This window comes from Acomys russatus, chromosome 17 (assembly GCF_903995435.1).
Source record: "Acomys russatus chromosome 17, mAcoRus1.1, whole genome shotgun sequence".
Classification (NCBI taxonomy): Eukaryota; Metazoa; Chordata; class Mammalia; order Rodentia; family Muridae; genus Acomys; species Acomys russatus.
Genome location: NC_067153.1, coordinates 29,929,173 through 29,950,516, shown reverse-complemented (window position 1 = coordinate 29,950,516; position 21,344 = coordinate 29,929,173). Strand labels below are relative to the sequence as shown.

General features: G+C 42.4%; 1 protein-coding gene across 1 annotated transcript in view; it reads right to left on the bottom strand.

The window, feature by feature from the left end:
* Window positions 1-267: 267 nt before the first annotated feature.
* The window catches only part of Samd12 (sterile alpha motif domain containing 12), a 447,164-nt gene continuing 426,087 nt past the window's right edge, over window positions 268-21,344 (bottom strand). Inside the window, exon 5 of the mRNA XM_051159686.1 lies at window positions 268-849. Coding sequence (XP_051015643.1) covers window positions 827-849 — 23 coding nt within the window. The 3' untranslated portion in view covers window positions 268-826. The remainder of the gene's footprint in view (window positions 850-21,344) is intronic.

The window sequence follows — 21,344 nt, the reverse complement described above, 5'->3', positions numbered from 1 at the left end:
GCCTGGGTGCAAAGAGCTGACACTTCAAATATTCCAGCCACCAGGCTTGATTCTATCTCCCGTTGTGCTACAAGTAATCCAGTTATCCAGGTAGGTGTCAGCAGGCGAAATCTAACAGTATTGTGGCCATATCTACACTGATCTATCACGAACAGCTGGGAGTATACTGGGAGTACAGTTTGTCTTAGACAGTCTGAGCCAGAAATAAGACAAGATTTGTAAAGAAAAGAGAAAACACTTGTTTTCCTACATGTACCAAATGTGCTATTTTTTATCTCAGTGTGGTATTCTTATATAAAGTGCTTCAGCGTTGAAAGTTACTAACATACTCTAGACATGTTTACATTCCTACAAGGACATAATATTTTGAACCCTTCCACTGAGATTGCAGAACTCTTCTATATATATATATATATTATTTTTTTTTCTAAAACATCATGCCATCTGCACACTTAATGAAATAATCCCGTGGTTGCCATGCTAAAACAGGACTTCTAGTAGAGGGCACAGAAGGTACCTAAGGGGAACTTGAGTTATGCACAGTGATGAAAACTGGTGGTAAATTTCCAGCTAATGGTCTGCCAATGACCGCTTGGAATGAGTTGGCACTGTATAGTATGCACCTCATTTGAAACTCCACAGCAAATCAAGACTCTTTTCTCCCGAAGTCCGTAATCTTAACTCAATAGGCGTTTTCTCAATTAATCCTGTGAATCTGTCAGTGCTCCAAGGATCTCTTCCGGCAGTGCCACGAGTAAGTCTTTCCCTGGGGACCAGGCCATGTTCATTTCCGTTGGCAGGACAGCAACTTGCGATGCTAACGTGTTTACGGAGAACCCTCTACTGAGGCTGCAAGACGGAAGGAAAAAAAGGGGGGGCATGGTTAGCCACTTCCTTTATAATCTGGCATACCAACATGTAGCAATTATCTTTTTGTTTTGTTTTGTTTCTTTTGTTTGTTTGTTTGTTTTGTTTTTTTGAGACAGGGTTTCTCTGCGTAGACCTGGCTATCCTGGACTCCATTTGTAGATTCAAAGAGATCCACCTGCTTCTGCCTTCTGAGTGCTGGGATTAAAGGCATGTGGCACCATGCCTGGTTTGCAGCAATTATCTTAAACTCTAACCTTTGACCCTTAGGTCAAAGGGAAAGGGCTAGGCAAGATGAGGGTTACTCAGCTCAGGATGGATTAGGGTGACTTGTATTTATGAACGATCAGATCATGAACACAAGAAGCAACCATTTCAAGAGCCAGGCAATGTGGCCTGGAATAGAGGGCAAAGCCAGGCTCTCTGGACTTGTCATTCGGCTCCATGACAGGGGTGCAAAGTGAGAGTCCATCTCATGCTCTACAGCTGCATGCACACTCTAGCCCCAGCCACTATGAGGCTAGAAATGGTGCAAGACGCTACAAGATGTGTGTGTGTGTGTGTGTGTGTGTGTGTGTGTGTATGTAGAGAAATGATTTCATTCATCTTTGAATAAAATCAAGGGGGAAATACTAGAAGCAGTAAGCTTAAGAGCTCCCGAGTTCGCACATTGAAAACCGAGTGAGGATTGGAGCTAGAAAGAAAAAGTCATTCAAATCTCCTGCGTTGGATTTCCAGGGTTCTGGACTAGATGTATTATCCTCATTTTAACTTTCAAATTTTTCCATTATTTTATCTGGCTACTGCCTACATTTCTCCACACACAGGTTCTCAATAACTCATTATTATGAGTATACATAAATGCTTTTTTTTTTTTTTAAAGAACTCAACTTTAGTTTCATTTAATACATAAAATCAGTGGAGAGTAGCAGGAGTTATTGACGAAAGAGAAGCATCCGTAGGTTTTTGAGTCCAGGTGGCTGTACAACATATGAGAAGACATACAATTTGTAAGCAAGTGTTTGATTAAAACTTGTTATTTATGAGAAAAATGCAAACTCAAACCTCCTCTTGTAAGTGTATTAACTATCAAATAGTAACACAATTCTGATAAGGTTGTAATGTGAGCAGAATGTTAATATGTTGCTCATGGCATTGTAAACTGGAAGAATAACATCCATTTATTTAAAAATCATTAAAAATTTATATCCCCTCATCTAGTGATCTCATCCCTAGGAGTGTACCCCAAGGAAAAATATAAAAAAATACCAGAAGCTATGAGCAAAAATCTGTAACTTGAGGTTGGTTATTTATACTACAGGAAAAAAAAAATTCTGTTGTTGAAATTTAGGTTAAGTAAATCGTAGTACATTAATAAGATGGATGATTACATGACCATTAAAATAATATTAATTATGATGATTGTATAGCAACATAATAAACAGTTATGATATGCTATAATAGACAACATAATATATGTATAAATGAACTATAAGTGAAAATGGGAAGTGTGCTACTAAAATTATTAGTTGTAAAACAGTAAGAAAAATTAGGTACACTAGGTGCATACTTCTGAACAATGATTCACTAATGTATCATGGTAGTTGACAGTCAGCACTACTATCTGAAAAAATAATACTTCATACTTCCATACAGAGATGACACCCCATTTTTTGGGAGGAGGAAATTAATGTGGGGAAAATATCCAGGTCAACCTATAAAGAAGCCATATAGTCCCGAAGCACAGCATAGATTTCAAGCAAACTGACACAGCACAGTATTCTTGAGGCCATTGTTACAATCAGTACTGGGAGATGTATGTACATCCTTGGGGAAAAAAAAAGCCAACAAAACAAAAATCAAACAGGAGTGTTGACAATTAAAAATTGAGCCCTACTTATACCTTTGTGGGGTAATTACAATTAGGTAGGTGTATCATCCAAGTACCTGTGTTGTCTACATCGGTTTCCAAGAGCTCATGGAGGGCAGATGTGTCTAATTTGTATTCATTGACTTAACCTTAATTTATTATATTTTAAGGCCATTTCACCTTCAGTGTCCAACATTCTTCTTAGGGAAAGAAAAAAAAAAAAAACATGCCCATTGCACCAATAAAGAAATCAAGGCCCTGAATGATACTAGCCTAAGGTTATATACGTCACAGGGGTCCAGGTTGTAGTCAGAGATAGGTGTGCTCTACCCCAGTAATGTAAAAGTGTGATAGGTTGGAAATACAAAATACAAGTGTCTAGCATCTTCTCCCCCAACCCCCTTTCCTGGCTGGGATTCTGCATTTTCCCACAAGTTCATTCAGCATAGTGAAAGGTGATGGTAGGAAGGGTAGAAAACTAGAGTAGAAATTAATTTGTATCAGCAAGAATCATGAGGTGTTCTTACAGACACACACAAATTAGCCACAGACAAATTAGAGTTTCTGGGATTGACAAGCTGTTGGGACATGACTATCATGAGCATGATTCTTGGGAAGAGAAGAAATGGTCAAAGAAGGAAGTATATTGTGGCATAGTTTTGTCTTTTATATCCTTCCACTACAATAGTTCAACCTTCATTTTTCTCTAATGCTTGTGGTAGTTAGTGGGGTGTTTTGTTTTGTTTTTCAAGACAGGGTTTCTCTGTGTAGCCTTGGCTGTCCTGGACTCCCTTTGTAGAGCAGGCTGGCTTCGAAGTCACAGAGATCCTGCCTCTGCCTCCCCAGTGCTGTGTCCTACCTCGCCTGGCTGTGTTGGGTGTTTCTAATGGATCACCACTTTGTATTAGGTTCAGTGGAAACAAGAAGTCAATATGTACTCAAGTTGGATAAACAATGTACTCAATTAAGTTAAAATCTGAATCTAAGCTGGGAGTGTGGCACACACCTTTAACCCCAGTACTGCTGAGGTGGAGGTGGGAGGATCTCTGTGAGTTCCAGGCCAGTCTGGTCTATAGACCTAGTTCCAGGACAGCCACAGCTGTTACACAGAGAGATGTTATCTTGAAAAATAAGGCAAAGCACACACAAAAAGCCAAAAAACCTTGAACCCTAGTCTTTCTACCGCACATACTTAATGATGGCCATTTTTTGTCATTGCTAGAGATTTTTTCAATTCACTTTAGATCTGGGTCAGAGCACCCTCCCTCCTCTCTTCCCAGTCCCACCCACCTTTCCCCAGCCCCCTTCCCTAATCCTTGGAAAAGGGTACCCCCTACCCATCCACTTCAGCTCATCAAGTCGCATAAAGACTGAATGCATCCTCTTCCTCTGTGGCCTGGCAAGGCAGTCCTGCCAAGGGAGGAGTGATCAAAAGGCAGGCAACAGAGTCCTTGCCAGAGACAGGCCCCGCTCCCCTTCTAGAGGACCCACATGAAGCCTGAGATGCCCATCTGTATAGGGGACCTAGGTCCAGTTCATGCATGATCCTTGGTTGATACCTTAGACTCCACAGGCCCCTCTGGGCCCTGGTTAGTTGGCTTTGTTGGTTTTCTTGTGGAGTTCTTGTCACTTCTATGTCCTTTTATCCTTCCTTCCACTTTTCCACTAGACTCTGTATGCTTTGACAAATGTTTGGCTGTGAGTCTCAGCATCTGTTTCAAGTAGCTTCTGGGTGGAGCTTCTCAGAGGATAAGTCTGCTAGTCTCCTGTCTGCAGCATAGTAGAGTATCCTTAATAGTGTCAGGAGTTGGCTCTCTCCCACAGGGTTGAGCCAGGCATTGGTTGGATATTCCCTTAATCTCTGCTCTATCTGTTCTGGCTATATTCTTTTTTTAAATTTTTTTTATTAATTTATTCTTCTTACATCTCAATGGTTATCCCATCCCTTGTATCCTCCCATTCTTCCCTCCCTCCCATTTTCCCATTATTCCCCTCCCCTATGACTGTTCCTGAGGGGGATTACCTCCCCCTGTATATGCTCATGGGGTATCAAGTCTCTTCTTGGCAACCTGCTGTCCTTCCTCTGAGTGCCACCAGGTCTCCCCCTCCAGGGGACATGGTCAAATGTGAGGCACCAGAGTACGTGAGAAAGTCATATCCCACTCTCCATTCAACTGTGGAGAATGTTCTGACCATTGGCTGGATCTGGGAAGGGGTTTAAAGTTTACCTCCTGTATTGTCCTTGGCTGCTATTCTACACGTATTATATGCAGAGTAAGTTTGGACCAAAGTTTTTGTAGGTAGGTTGATGTTCACTTCCCTCTACTTGGAGTCTTGACTAGTTAGAGGGTGTCCTCTTCAGTTTTCATGGTCCCTGCTACTAGGAGTCTCAGATATAGTCACCCCACATATCCTCCTGGAGGCCTATTCTGACTTAGGTCTCCAGCTTGTCACAGAGATGACCCCCACCCACAGTTTCTCTTTTTAGAAAAATTTAAAACTGTGATTGCTTATTTGTTGTGACTGGGCATATATTTACATGGGCATGCACATGCTACACGCATGTGGGGAGGTGAGAATGTATCTTGAGGTGGTTGGTGGTCTCTGTCTGCCATATGAGGCATGCTGTCAGGCATGGGTGGCACATTCCCCTAACCCACTGAGCCATTTCTGCTCCTCACTAGAGATTTTTGTCATCAGCCCTAGAAATTTCAAAAGCTACATAAATGGAGCTAGACCAGTGGCTTGGTGGATAAAGTCCTTGCTGTTTAAAGCATAATGACCCGACTTCCCAAATCCTACATAAAATCTGAGATCTTTTTCAGGCATGGTGGTGCATATCTGTAATCAAAACACTCAGGAGGTGGAGGCAGGCAGGTCACTATGTGTTTGAGGCCAGCCCGGTCTATAAAGCAAATTATAGGCCAGCCAGAGCTACACAATGAGACTATGCTTCAAAATGAAAACAAACGGCTAAATGTTGGGTGTGGTATACGTCTATAATCTCAGTGCTGGGAGGCCAGAGGCAGGAGGATGCCTGGAGCTCACTGGCCAGGCGGTCTAGCTAATCCAAGAGCTCTAGGTTCCTTGAGACCCTGTCTCATAAACAAAATGGAGAACACAACAGAAGACACGCAACCCCAACCTCTGGCCTTCACACCTGTGAGACCACAAATATGAGGCACACACTCACATGCGTGCGCTACATGAATGGGACTGGGCATTGTAGCTCAGTTGGTATGGTAGCTTGTCTAGTATTGGTAAAACTGTGTTCAATGCCCAGAACTGCAGAAACCCAGTGTGACACTAAGCACCTATAATCTCACGGAGAGGAGAGACAGGAAGATCAGAACTTCAAGGTCATTCTTAGCTATATAGTACATTTGGGGGCTGGCCAAGACTACATGATACTTAGTCTTGAAAACAAAAACAAACCCAAACAAACAAACAAACAAACAAAAGCTACATATGGCAAATGCAAATTGGCACCTCTGACCCTGTTAAGTGGGAAGCAGGTCATCTTTCATATGGTACCTGCTTTGGCCTCCAGCCCCTGTACTAAAGTCCTTGTAGCTCCTCATTTTCACTGCAATGATTCTGTCCTAGGCTGCAACTTCTTTCTTCTTTGTATGCCTTTGACACCATGAATACCATCTCCTCTATCTTTCAGGATCTCCTCCCTCCAGGGGTCATACTCTTTATGAACTTTTCTCTCCTTTTAGATAGAGTTAAAACTTCCCTCCTTGGGGGCTTCAGAGATGGTTCAAAGGTTAAGAGCATTGGCTGCTCTTCCAGAGGACCCAGGTTCAATTGCCAGCACCCACATATGGCAGCTCACAACTCCTGTTCCAGGAGATCTGACACCCTCACACACAGATGTACAAGCAGCCAAAACACCAATGTACATAAAATAAGTAAATTAGAAAAAAAAGAACTCCTTCCTGTATGATAACATGGTTTCTTAAACTTCTATCACCAAATCCTCAATAAACACTTCATTTAATATAATTACCAACTACCTCCCTCCCCTCCCCCCAATTAAACTCAGGGACTTGTATATGCCCCGCAAGCATTCTACCAATAAGCAATGCCTCAAATCCTCCTTTTCAATTTTTTGAGGGTGCTGCCATGTCCTCTTTGTGTCTTGGTAGAACACTATGCAGTATCAGATATATCATAAGTGCTTAATATATAGTTGTGAAATTAAGAAGAAAAGGATGTTGATGAAGATCATTTTTGGTTGTTTAATCAAAAATCATTAAGTCTGCATTCTTGGACTTAATCATATTTAGTCCAGCATATGGGACAAGCAGCGAAGCTTTCAAATCCAGTGGTCAAGAGCCCGTGTTCTGGCTGATCTCTGCTCACGTTCACGGCTCATCACTTACGAGCTGTGTGATGTAAGTAAGACCATGAATTTTCTCAAAACAGCTGCTTCATCTTTGCAATAGGTAACACAATCTCAGCCTCACTGGGTTACTGTGACGATGTAATGAACTCATAGGAAAGGCACTTTGTACCATGTTTAGCAAATAAGAGATAAGAGATGAATGACAGCCTCTATTGTTCCATTATTATCACAAGTTCCCAAAGCTCCTTTGAAAAACCAGAGATACAAATATCTCCATGTTTAGGGACTAGGAAGAGAAACAGAACACCCATATGTCAGGCCTTTGTGCCCTCTCCCCACCTGCCAGGCCACAGTTGCTGTATCCTGCTTTTACTCTTCTCTGGGTTAGCGCAGACATTCAGACAGTTGCCTGATAAAGGGAGGTTCTAACACTTCAAAGGCAGGAAGTGGCTTGCCTGGCAGGCAACAGCCAGTTTGGCAGTGGGCTCAGGAACAGAGTTTGGACTTAAGTGTTTAGCTTTCACCCCAGCAACAAGGGGTGAAGGCTTGGCACATTTACAGGAAAGAATCTATGTCAGATAATCCCACATCTTCTGATCTGAAAGGAGCAAATAAGATGTTTTCCTTGAAATGTTTTCCATTCAGAAAGGAGACACATCTTTGTGAAAGAATGTGTCTTTCATGGAACTTAAGCTTGAGGTCTTTGGGGGGTAGGCCTGACTTACCTCTTGAATATGTTTTTGTAATTTAGATCAGGTGTGAGTTAGTGCCTTCACAGTTGCCCAAAATAACTACCAATAATATAGTCTAAGATTTGCTGTACAGGCATTGTGGGCCAACTAAGACTTTATAGATAATCGTTTGCTTGAACTCTGGTGTCATCTTCGAGGTCTCCGCAAGAACCTGTTGAGGGGAGGGATGAAACAGGAGTTTGTCACTGCCCTATGGCTAGAATGCGTAGAACCCAGATCTGTTCTCACCACAATCCTCTACTTACTGACTGTAAGAAGGAATGCATGTTAGGAAAAGTAAATCTCTAACTCCAGTAGGAACAGAGTAGAGAAACAAGTAATTGTGTTGTGTAAAAGAACTTTCACTAAACACAGATCCTAGCTATGGAGTGCTGTAGGAGAGGTTTAGCCTAAAGAACCGTAGTTCACTTATCTTTTAACAGACAGTCTTTCACAGCATAGCTGAGTGGTTCTCAAATAAGTACTGTTTTGCCCTGTGTGGGACAACTGGCACTGTCTGGAAGACATTTCTGGTTGTCACTCACAAAGGTTACCACTAATATCTAGTGAGCCGAGGTCAGGACATTGCTAACTAAACATCTAGGAATGCATAGGATAGCTCCGCAACAAAGACTTCTGTGTGAAATGTCAAATGTGCCCGGGTTGCTTTAGCAGACACACGTCTTTGCTTATTTTTCTATTCTTGGTTGTGAGCCAAATATATCACTCTCAAAATAGGTCAAGATAACAACCAACCTACGTGGGCCTCTTGCGTGCACAGGAAATAAGGCTAATTTCAAACCTTACGCGCCTCTCCTAGTCATCATTTTCTCATTTTATTTGATTTTATATTCAATGCAATCAAAACCTTTACAACTAAATCACTCCTAACTTCTAGAACCCTTACAGGCATGCCATTATCAGAATCAAGACTGGATGATTTAGACAGGTATGCTCAATTAATTAATTAGTATGCATGGAGGAAGTTACAAGATAAGGGAGGAAAAAGAATGACTTATGTGCCATAAAACCAAGCTTTGCTATCAGGCTTCTGGTAGGAAATACTATAGTGGGTTTTTTTTTTTTTTGTGTGTGGTACTGGTTCTATTTCTACAACTGCTTGTCCCCAAAAGACAAAAGGGGGTATCTTATCTTTTCACTGAGACTATGATTAAGGAATTGACTTTACAACTTTACCCTCTAGCTATGCGAAGATAGGGGTCAGATTCTTTAATAAGATGATGTCAGAATGGCGCAGAACTTGCTGGAAGAGTAACAAAAGCCTGATGACATATATACATTAGCCTGTAACTTCTCTCACATGTCCTAGAAAAGTGAAAGCCAACATACTGTGAAGGCTAACTTTTGTGTCAACTCAACTGAGTGGGTGCCCACGTACATAGTAAGCTGTTACTGTATTGCCTCTATGAAGGTATTTGTGTGAGAGATGAATGCTTGAGTTGGCAAGGTAGGAAAAACTGAGGGCCCTCTGTAATGTGGGTGGGCCTCAGAGTTGAATAGGCAAAAGATTGAATGAAGGATAATTCATGGTTTCTGTTGTCTGTTGGTTGCTAGGACATTGGTTGTCTGCCTTTAGATACAGAGCTATACCCTTGATCCTCAAGCTTATAGGTCTTGAGACTTCTCAATTTCTATAATTAAGTGAGCCTGATCTTATACTCTCTGTCTCACATATGTGTTTGTATACATATATACATACATGTGTACACATACATATTAGTGTGTATAGGTATATGTACACATGGATGTGTATATATGTGTGTATATACATATATGACATGTGATCATATTCTGTTTCTATGGTATGTATGCATATATGTGTATATATGTGTGTATATACATATACATTTGATCGTATTCTGTTTCCATGGAGATATCCGAGTAACACAGAGTGTATAAACAACATGACTATAACAGTAAAAAAATATCACTAGCCAAGTAGTCACATGTGCATAGCATCATACTCAGAACAAAGTCTACTTTGCGTCAACCAAGTAAGTAGGGACACTAACTCCACTCTACAGATGAAAAAAGCCAGGCATAAAGAAATAAACAACCTAGGCTAGGCTATACCCCTTGCTTTGGCTAAGACATGCTCATGTGCTTGCTTGTTCCAAAAGTGTTAAGTAGGAAATAAACTCATACATAGGCTGGAAGGATTTTTGTCACCACCTCTCATCTCCTTATCCCATAGTTTCAATTTTTCCTATCAGCTCCTGATCTGGTAAGAGGTAGAGTGTTTCTGTTGCCTGACTCTGCACTTCTCATGGACTCTGGGGAATTTTGAGGGATTCAGGTGCTGAGGAAACTGTCCCTTATTTCAAAATACTTAGAAGGAAAGAATGTATTGTTTGCAAGCCAAGATTTCACCTTGTTTCCTCAGCTCTGGGCAGGAGGGCAAGGAGGCAAGCAAGGCAGGGTGGGAAGGCACTGACTGTGTTCCTATACTCTCCTACTGCATGTAGAACTGCTATTCAGCACTATGGGGCTTGGAGATCATTGTATGTTTAACTAATTCTAGTTACCTTTCTTTGATTAGTCTGTGTACACATCAGATCATCACAGAGTTTCTCATAAATATATAAAATTACTACATGTCAACAAAAGTATACATTATTATTTTTTTTTAATTTTAAAAATCTCTTCTGCTTTCTTTCTCTGTGTACGTGATTGTGTTTGTAAGAGAGAGATAGAGAGATAGATGATAGATGATGGCTAGATACCCTGTGTATCTGAGTTTCTGTGAGTGTCAGTGCACATAAGTCATAGCATGGTGTGTGGTGTGTGGTGAGTGGATTAAAAGTCTTTGCCTTCCACCTTTCATGACACAGGTTTCTTGTAGTTCATGGCTGCATCATCTGCCTGGCTAATGCAGCCTGCCTGCCTGCCCTCCTGCCTGCCTGCCTGCCTGCCTGCCTGCCCTCCTAAACTCCTAGGGATTCTCCCTTCTGTGTCCTCATCTTGTTGCGGCAGCAAGGCTGGGATTACAGACATGCACACATGGTGTCTGGCTTCACCTGGCAAGTGCATCACTCCTCAAGCCATCGCCTCATCTCCTAAATTGCAAAGTCTGGCTACGGATGGAAAAACCAACGTGAACCAAACCTTTCCGAAATCAAACACAGATTCACGCAGGTTAAATTACGTCTACAGCTTCCAGGGTTTAAAAACTGACATTTGCACCACAGGCCTTCCGACTTGTCTGTGTGAGATTCACCTCAGGGAGCTTCTCAAATTTTTTTTGCTTTGTCTACATCTCTCCCTCTGCACTGGTACAGAATGTCTCGGGGGGGGGGGGGGGATTGGAGAGCTGTATGTTTAACAAGAGGCACAGTATTGCTCATGAAGCCAGCTTGGCAGCAGGCCACAAAATCACCCACGTCTTTCCCCCAGTATTTAAATAGTAGTTATTTGTCCCACAGACAGAGAAAAGTGGTATCGGCTGTGGGAAAATGTGGTTTTATAGCCTTGCTTTTTTCATATAACAAAATAACAAGAATCCTGGCTCTGCTACAACGCAGCAATCCAACGTTGGGTTGTAGAAGAGGGCAGTCAGAAAAGGCTTTGAGAGCTGTGCAAACTATCTTTCTTATGCAAGGTCCCAGCTATCTGGTCTCGTTGTATCTTTCTAGTGCCTTGCACTTCCTGCAGGCGTCTGTATGCACACATTCCTTTGGCTGCTGGCTGAAGTGTTCTACACTACTCTGAGGCTTCAGGGCTTGGGGGGGTTTCACATCCATATAATGGCACTATAATAGAATCTGTCTTGTCCTGCACTAGCCTCACTTGATGATATATCTGTCTCTAGGCAAGTACTTACGGTGTTTAGAGGTCTTTCGGAGAACTGGAGGCACTCTTCCGAGCTCCAAATGGGAGGAATTAGATTCATTCCTTTTAGAGTCGGGCCATGGATCTGAATTTCTGACCATGTTGCAGGGAATGGTAGTAGTTATAGTCTAACTGCCTCCCAGGTAACTGTTATGACCTTCAAGTTCTTTCAGGGAAAACTAAGTCTTATTCTTTTCTTTCTGTGCTGTGGGGGAGAATGTGGGGAACCTCAAAATTGTTCTTGACATGTTTCTGGAATGAGAGGATAAGTGTTCAAATGAACATATGAGGAAAGTTACCAGAGCAAAGTTAGCAGCTTCTGAAGGTGTGAGTGGAAAGTGTTGGGGTGCAGTGCCCACTCTTCTCTATTGAGAACTGGGTTAGGGATTTCCCTATACCTTGGTAGCTAAAGTCTAGGAAGATTTAGGGTATCTATTGCCTTACGTCTTTAGCAATGATTTTCTCTGGAAACTAGTAAAACCTCTCTGCTTTACAGTTATAGCAAACCAGATACCAGCTGACAGCAGTAGATGATCACCCTGTACCACACAAATATGAAATGATGCATTTCTCGAAGAAAAGACCATATGGCCAGCTGCTCTCAGCAGGAGTGCATTTGTACAGCCAATTAGTCTGTGGTGACCCCAGTGAGTCCATCCTTTGCAGTGGATAGAAGCAAGTGTCTCACGTCATTACATCTTGACAACCAGCTCTAAATGCCCATAGCACCTTTCAGAGAAAAGCTCAGCTCACTGGCTCAAGCACTGATGGACCAGAGAGTGAGCACAGGAATATACCTTGAAGTTTGATATTGAAATTCCCCTCCTTTGCTACAGTATCAGGCAGTTGGCCGAGAACATCCTGAGGGACTGTTTGCTAGTTCATCTCATTGCTTCTGGACCACGGCTTACTCCATCACAGAACACGGAGGGAGCCCTGCTTGTCTGTTTGTCAACTGTATGAGTAATCTCAGTCTTTCTTTTTTCCTGCTTGCTCCCCCCTCCTCCCATTTATCTATTCTCCTCTGCCTGTTTGCACCATTTAACTTTATTTACTCTCAAGAGCTTTCCCGTTGGCCAATCCAACGTTGTCTTTCATGGGAAAGTATCCTTACCTAAGACTCTCCTCTTTAGAAAAGGAATGATAAGAAATTCTCCAGTTTCTGAAGCTTTATCAAGAGAAAGAGAAAAAGACTCCTCTACAAGGTGCACTGAGTGCCTCTCTTTTTGAATGTCTAGTCTCAAGGGGCCTAGAAGAGTCTCTTCATCAGACAGTACTAGGCAAGCTACAAGAAAACAAGTAAAGGTGACAACAAATGATGAACACCAGCACACACTCTTAAAGCAGAGGGAGCCTCAGCAAGTGCATCTTAACGTTTAATCTGTGATGTATCGCAGGACAGCATTTTGTTCATCATGGAATTCTATAAGTGCTCAGTGACATCAGTGGTACTAGGACACGGACCATACCAGTGTCACTAACACACAGGCCCCATCTAGCAAAGTCAGGCTCCCAACCTACTGTAACACTGGCTACTACTTGAGCTTTTTGTAAGGATTGGAGTATTCTAACTGTTCTAATACCATAGCCATTAGCTGTATGTGTTCACTGAGCACCTGAAGTGTAAGGAGTGTATGGAGTAGTGTGTGTATTTGTGTGTGTGTGTGTGTGTGTGTTAGTGGTGTGTGTAGTATGTGTGATGAGTATGAGTGTGTGCAGATGCATGCATCTGTACACTTGCATGGAGGTTACATGAAGATGACTAGTATCCGACTCTGTTAATCTCCATCTTCTTTCTTCAAGTTCAGTGAGTCTCTGGATGAACTCAGGGCTCACTGCCTAGACTGACTATCCAGGTAGCCACACAGATCTGCCTGGGTTCTCTTTCTATAGCATTGGGGTTACAGGCATTGTTGTGCCATGCCCAGCTTTTTATGATGATGCTTGGGTTTGAACTCAGGTACTTACATTTGACAAGCAAGTGCTCTTAACCCTCTGAGCTATCTCTCCAGCCTGTGGAAATGGCTTTCTAGCTTGAATTTTACTTTATGTATACTTGCATGTCCACATGTTTTCTGTAAGTAAAAATGCATGTAAATGAAATAGCCAAGTGGCTACTACACGGTAAAAGGGAAAATCAAGACAGACATGGAACAAGATGGCTTCAGAAAAGAAAGGGAACCAGCAAGGCGAGCTGCCTGTGCAGTCACCCATACTGTAAATTTGTTCTTGTCCACACCTGCCTCCTTCCTGTTCTCTTCTCTGTGGCTTGTGGCTTCCTCTCTGCTTCCTGCATGTTCCCAGAATCACTGCATATACAAAGCAGTCATTAAGGAGAACTTTATAAACATTCTGAAGTGCAGAAGATTATCTCATTTGCTCAGACCTCTTAGACTTTGCAAAACCATGCAAGAAAGCTTAAGAGAAATAGCTCCTTTGTTATGAGCTTGCAGTTTGTGTGGCAGGATTCTGAAGACAGGATCCAAACGTACAGTGCCGTGGGCCTTGGACACAAGGGGCTGATGCAAGTAGTAGAGACAGAACAGAATGCCAAAACACAAAAACAAACAGACAAACAAACAAAAAACGACTCCCCACCCCCGTCAAATCCAGCACTCAGTTCAAACCGAGCCCTCACTTCCCAAACGAGAACCTGCCAAAGGGGGGGAAAGGGTTGGACTTCCTTTGACCAAACTGGAGTCAGCAGGTTACAGTCTGTGGTACAGTTAATGAGATCTGGAGATGTTCCCTGCCTACTGAGTACTAATTTCCATTGAGGAAAAAGTTATGAGCTTGGGTGTCTTAATGATAACAGATAATTTCTCTATGTGGGCAGAGCTACAAAGTATGTTGCTATGTAACTGTGTGGACCGGGCACTTTCTTTTGTGTACACAGTTTTCCCCTCAAAGAATCCACTTGGCATGAATTACAAGCCCACTTGGGGACTCTTGTGATTAATTGCTTGAACTGGCTAGTGGCCATCAGCAGGATCTTGCAATTTACCAGTTTCCACACAGAATTATGAAGCTGAAGTTTTAATGCGATTTCAGGTAATAGAGCCCAGATGTCCAAAAGTATGAAGTTTGGAATTTCACTGATTTGCAAGGCTGCAGAGTTTAAACCTTATTTCTTTCTTGCTTAGATGTCTCATTCCCATCTTTACGTAATCCTGGACCGGTCAAATGCAAAGGCCTTCACCTTGACATACTGTAGCCAGAGAAGCTATTAACACACACACACACATACACACCCCTGCATCCAGCAGTTCAGACAGACAACATAACTACTTCCTTGAAGTCCAGGCTCTTGAGACCAGGTTTCTGCTAAGGATACGGCAGTTAGCAGCCCTTCTCCCACCTTACTTTGCAGCGTTTAACTTCCAAATTGCTTTCACACATTTAATTGCATTTTCTGCCAGGGTCCAAAGGAAATGGGCTGGGACCAGGATTATTATCTCTGTTTTGATGAGGGACTCAGGGTACACAGGAGAGAAGGGATAATAACAGTTCACACTTGTGGCATGCTGTCATGCAAAAAGCACTGTTTCGATGGGGTTTATATGAGACCTTTGTTTGAAGTCTCATCGTAGCTTAGAGGTTGAGATGATTTTTCTGGTCCACTTTGAAGTGGGAAAGCTGAAGTACAGAGAAGCTGGGGAGCATTATTAGTAACTGGTGGAGGCTGTGTGGAGTGGACTATGGTGTTCTGGAGCCAGGTACTATGCACTGCAGTTCTTCCATGGAAATGTTTTTCAGCACGGCAGACAAGATCTGGAGCTCATGGTTAAGGTAGTGTTCTTTTTTAAAGAAAAGATTTTATTTTTATTTTTAGTTGTGAATATGTGTGCATTTGTGTGTGTGGGTATGTGTGCATGAATGCAATGCCTGTATGAGGTTGAGTGAATAGACAGAACGAACAGCATTGCACTCCCATGATGCAACTGAGCATTGAGCTCCATGCCCACCTCAACATGTTTTTTCTCTTCTATTCTTCCTTCCTTCCTTTCTTTCTTTCTTTCCTTCCTCCCTTCCTACAGTCTTTCTAGATATCATAGGTTGTGCTTGAACTCACAATTTGATTGCACCTGCTTCACAAGGCTGGGACTGTACTACTTCTTATTGCCTCAGTGTCAGCTTTGACTGCCATTTCAGGTACTATACTAAACACTGGGTAGATGACAAACCAATATAAAATGACCTCTGCTCGTAGCCTCATTCAGTTCCTCGTGTGCTGAGACATTCACACAGTGAATCCATGACTGTGCAACATCCTGTATGCTAGTATAGAAGGGCAAGATTCCTGAGGAATGATGAGGTGGAGGAGTACTTGTTACTGTTTATAGATATGATTGGGAATTCTGTCCAATATCTCTTATGGTTAAACAACTCCATAGAGAAGGGAAATGTATTGTACACTCTGAGTATCAGACCTAATTAGTACAGTCTTTTTAGTGAGTGAACATGGCACACTAAAAAGGGCCATGTAAGAAGTGACAGGGTCCCCACATTTTGAAAGAGTTAGTTTGGGGGACTTCTCTCCTATCTTGGCCACGGTTGTAAAGAAGAGGGAGACAGACCCTTGTTGCTCCCCATGCTTTCCCCACATGGCACTGACGCAGGCAAGGGAAAGGACAGGGAACCCCTGGCATACTTTGCAATCAGCGAGCAGCTCAGGGTTAAACCATGACTCACTTCTGCAAGATGCCAAGGGATGTTTGAAGTACTACCTTAAAGTACCAGTTAGGGAAACTTACCCAAAACCTAATTCTACCATCAAGGGCTGTAACACATTTAATCATTTAAATTATTCCCATGTCAGAATGGTGACTGATTACTTTGGTATAATGTGGCCCTTATAAAACAATCTGTAGGGCCAGGCAAGGTGGCGCACGCCTTTAATCCCAGCACTCGAGAGGCAGAGGCAGGTGGATCACTGTGAGTTTGACGTCAGCCTGGTCTACAAAGTGAGTCTAGGACAGCCAAAGCTACACAGAGAAACCCTGTCTCAAAAAATCTGTAAAAATAAGCAGTTTTCATTAGCTGCCCTTAAAGAGTTTGGTCTGGGACACTGTTAATACATTTTATTCATGCTGTTGAAGTTTAGTGGAGATACAAGGGTTGGGGATGACACCGAGCAGCATCATGTCTTTCCAGAACCAAGGCAGCCTAGGTTACAACTGAGAAGCATCACCTGGGAGACTGAATGCAACAGGTTCCACCTTTGTGGGCTTTGTGATGGGTCCAGCTGCTAAATCTCTGTGAGCCACCAGATCCACAGCCCTCTCTGTATGTCAAGCAAGTTCACAGGCTTTGCAGGCTCTCCTCCCTTCTGCCTGTTTTTTGTTTTTGTTTTTTTCCCTCAGTAAGATCTCTATCTTTGTTAGGGTTTTTACTGCAGTGACAAAACGCCATCATCAAAATCAGGTTGAGGGAGAAAGGGATTATTTCACTTGTCAGTGAGAGACATCAGCACAGGAACTCAAACATGGAAGGAACCAGAAGGCAGGAGTGGATACAGAGGCCATGGAGGGTTACTGCTTACTGGTTTTCCCCGCATGGCTTGCCCAACCTGCTTTCATGTAGAACCCAAGCCCACAGCTGAGGGGTGGCACTACCACAATGGGATGGATCCTTCCCCGTCAAACACTTAATTAAGAAAATACCTACAGTCTTGCCTAGACCACAGTCGAATGAGGGCATGCTCTCAGTTGAGGTTTCCTCTTCTCAGATGACTCTAGTTTGTATCAAGTTGACATAAAAACTAGCCAGTGCACCACACAAGCTGCATTTAAAAAAATATACCAGTAAGATACATCAGCAAAACCCCATAACCAATTCAGCTGTAACAGGATGCTTTGATAGTCTGGCACAAGGAACGATGTAAGCCTTCTTTGCTTCATGCTTTCTGTCATCCATTCTAAAAAAAAAAAATAATAATCTAGCAATTTTTTCTGCCTTCAGGTACCAGCTTCACGTGTGATGGGTAATCCTGCTGTATGTATTTCAGTGATAAGACATGACACACCTTCATTTATTTGTTATGTATTTCTATCAGAGTGCAAAGCTCAGATGGCTGCTTTGCAAAAACATATAAAATTGTGGTTATACCTTCAGTGTCAAAATTGGCCTCCTGGATGGTGCTGCTTCATGACTTTTGGCTTACAAGATACATTTTTGCTTCCATGCCAAATTATAGTGTAGTATTTCAGAGGCTGTTTTAAGTAGCAATTAAACTTGGGGGAAGTGATAAAAATATGAACAGCCACAGCCAAATACTTACATGCAAGACTGCCATATGACCCCCAGTTGTCATAAGCCTCTCTAGACTGTTAAATGTACAATTTAGAACTGTTACAATTGTGGAAAAAGCGCACCTCAAAAGCACTGGAAAACATTAAATGAAAGTGTGTTTACCATGGGCCTTGAGTGTCCAACAGACAAACAACAGATCGCAGGCCTGTTCCCATTTCATGAGGAGTGAAAGCATGGTGAAGAGTGAATGAGGGCACCGAGGCCAGACCTCATCTTTTGGAAAATAGATTTTAAAAAGTTGGATTTTAATCTATTCTTTTGGAGTAAAATTCCTATTTCAGGAACTATAAAACTGACTGGTCTCATTTGTAACAAATTCTATGCCATAGCTTCTCTTCCTACTGTTCATTGAAAGGATTCTCTTGAACCTGGGCAAAGCCTGTTGTGAGTTCCCTCACCAGGGTATGGCAGGATTGTAATGTGGCCGATCTAGACCTACTTTCTGGGAGGGATGGAAAATTGTTCCCTCTCCTCTTTCAAACATAGCCTTTTGCAATCCATAAGCCCAGAAGGTGCATGGAGAAGCCGCATGGAGGAAACCAAGCATCGCAACTGATACCCACATTGAGCAGTCAGATTACCTGCCCACCATTTGGACAGACAGTCTGGGTTGTGGATCCTCAGCCCCAGGTTATGGGACAGGGAGTTAAGAGAGAGAGAGAGAGAGAGAGAGAGAGAGAGAGAGAGAGAGAGAGAGAGAGAGAGAGAGAGAGAGAGAGAGAGGGGCAGAGATCCTTATCAAGCCTTTTCCAATTTTCAAAAGTATGCCCGAAGAATAATTGATGTTCGGAGCTCCTGAGATACGGTGCAGTGTATTGTGCAGAAGATAACAACAATCCCCAAATCACTACCTTGTTAATTTTCAAGGTTGCTTTGAGCAAGGTCTTTTCTAGAATCTTAAGAAGCAGGACCTGGAAGTGAACTTAGGTCCCCTTCTCCCTGAAGTGAAACCTTTGCACAATTATTCTGCACACTAGAGTTACTAGGGCTGAACTTAGTGTGTGTGGTGAGGAATTTTAAGTATCTAGAGTCTGGGCCTTGGAAGACGTGTCTGCTGTGCAAGTATGGTGCCGTGGGTTGGTCGCCATAGCAACTCATATAAAACTTCACATCGTGGTGTATGTCTGTAACTGTAGTTTTGCGGTCAGAGGTCAGAGACAGGTGGCTTGTTGGAACTTGGTGGTGAGCCAGTCTAGCCAACTGGTGAGTTTCAGGTTCAGTAAGGGACCCTGTCCCCAAAACTGTGGTGCAGAATGAAAAGTCAGTAAAGGAAGACACCTGACAGTGATTTCCGGCCTCCGCTCACAAGACACTACATTCTCCTCCCTGACGCGATGGTTATCTGCACAAGGCTGGGCACGCCAGCATGAAAGCAAGGATTGTGGAGAGGCTTGTGATGTCTTCCCCTTTTGCGAAGGACTTCCTGGCAGCTAACAGTTCCGGTTCCAGGGTGGAGGGTGTCACATTCTTTAGTGGTGTAGACACTGAAAAGTAGCCTCTGCCTTAGTACATAACCGCTCAGCCGTGCTCACGAGAGCAACCCTGATTAACTCAGTGGGTCACACAGCAAAAACAGACAAACAAACCCTCAAACAAGAACAATAAAAAGAAAGCGAAAGCATGAAAGTGGATGAATAGGGATTACTGGGATGAATAGGAAGGGTTTCTGTGGAAGCGGGGAGGGGATAGAAGAGCAGGATGGGGGTGAAAACGACTAAAACCCACTATCTAAATGTCCCCAACTATCAAAGAATGGATGAACGATCTTTAAAACAGAAAATTAAAAGTAACCACGCGAGAAAGTTATATCCCACTCGGTGCCTCACATTTGACCATGTCCCCTGGAAGGGGAGACCTGGTGGCACTCAGAGGAAGGACAGCAGGTTGCCAAAAAGAGACTTGATACCCTATGATCATATACAGGGGGAGGTAATCCCCCTCAGGAACAGTCATAGGGGAGGAGAATAATAGGAAAATGGAGGGGGGAGTTGAGGGAAGAATGGGAGGATACAAGGGATGGAATAAACATTGAGATGTAACAAGAAATAAACATTGAGATGTAACAAGAATAAATTAATAAAAAAAAATTAAAAAAAAAAAAAGTAACCACGCACCACAACAGCAACAAACTAACAAAATGACACCTTACACATGAAAGGAAAAGCAAAACTGAACAAACTAGCTCTCACAGAAATATCTCCTCGTTATACCAATGTAAGTGGCCTTTGAATAAAATCTGCTTTCCGGCCAGGTGTGTTGGCACATGCCTTTAATCCCAGCACTCAGGAGGCAGAGTGGATCTCTGATTCAAGGCCAGCCTGATATACAGAGCAAGTTTCAGGACAGCCAGGGCTACACAGAAGAATAACTGCCCCCCTCACCCCCTAAAACCCCCACCAAACCCAAAACTGAAACAAACAACAAAACAAAATGAAAAACAAAACAAAACAAACAAACAAACAAAACTACTTTCTGCAGGTTAGGACACACACTAATAAAAAATACTCATCAGTCAGAGTCAATATAAATCACTTATACGATATTTATATCTACCCAGTAAAAATTACCTATATTTATATCTACTTAAAGCAGAGCTTTTAAAATAAAAAACAAAAAAAAAAACCCACAAAATATACAAACAGAAGCAGAATTGGGGGCTAGAGAGTTTTCTCTGTATTTGCTACTCTTCTAGAGGACCTAAGTTTGGTTCCCAGAACCCATATGGGCATCTCCCAACCATCTGTAACTTTGGTTCTCTGGGATATAATCTTACAGGGTGTAAATCTATCAGGCATAATGCCCTCTCTGGCCTCTGTGGGCACTGCATGGTGCACATACATAAATCCAAGCACACACAGACACATAAAATAAATACATATTTTAAAAGATATGACATGGTCAAGCTTTTTACCTTTGGGTGCAAACTGAAGCTAAAGAGACAGACCTTTTTGTTGTTGTTGTTTTAATCTCATAGAAATACGCTGTGCATACAACAATATGTGATCTACATGTAAGAGTGTTACAGACTTGTTTTGTTTCATCTGGAAATTGGAAAGTGGGGAAACTAATTGAAGCTTACTTAGAATAGGGTTCCATGTGAACAAAAGTTGTTTCATTGCTTTAAAGCTACAGTATTCATACGTTTATAAATCATCCCCATGACTTGCTGGCTAATGAGACTGCTTGTTTCCTGAAGACAGGCAAGGTCCTGTAGTAACAGACCAGGACAATGTGCAGTGGAACAGTGGCGAAAGGGAAAAGCAGAGGTCAGATAGGACCAGTGCTTGGGAAAGAGGTTAAGGCAGGAGGCCAGCACACACTGGTGTTATTATCTGATAAAATTTATCTGGACCCTTTAAAAAAT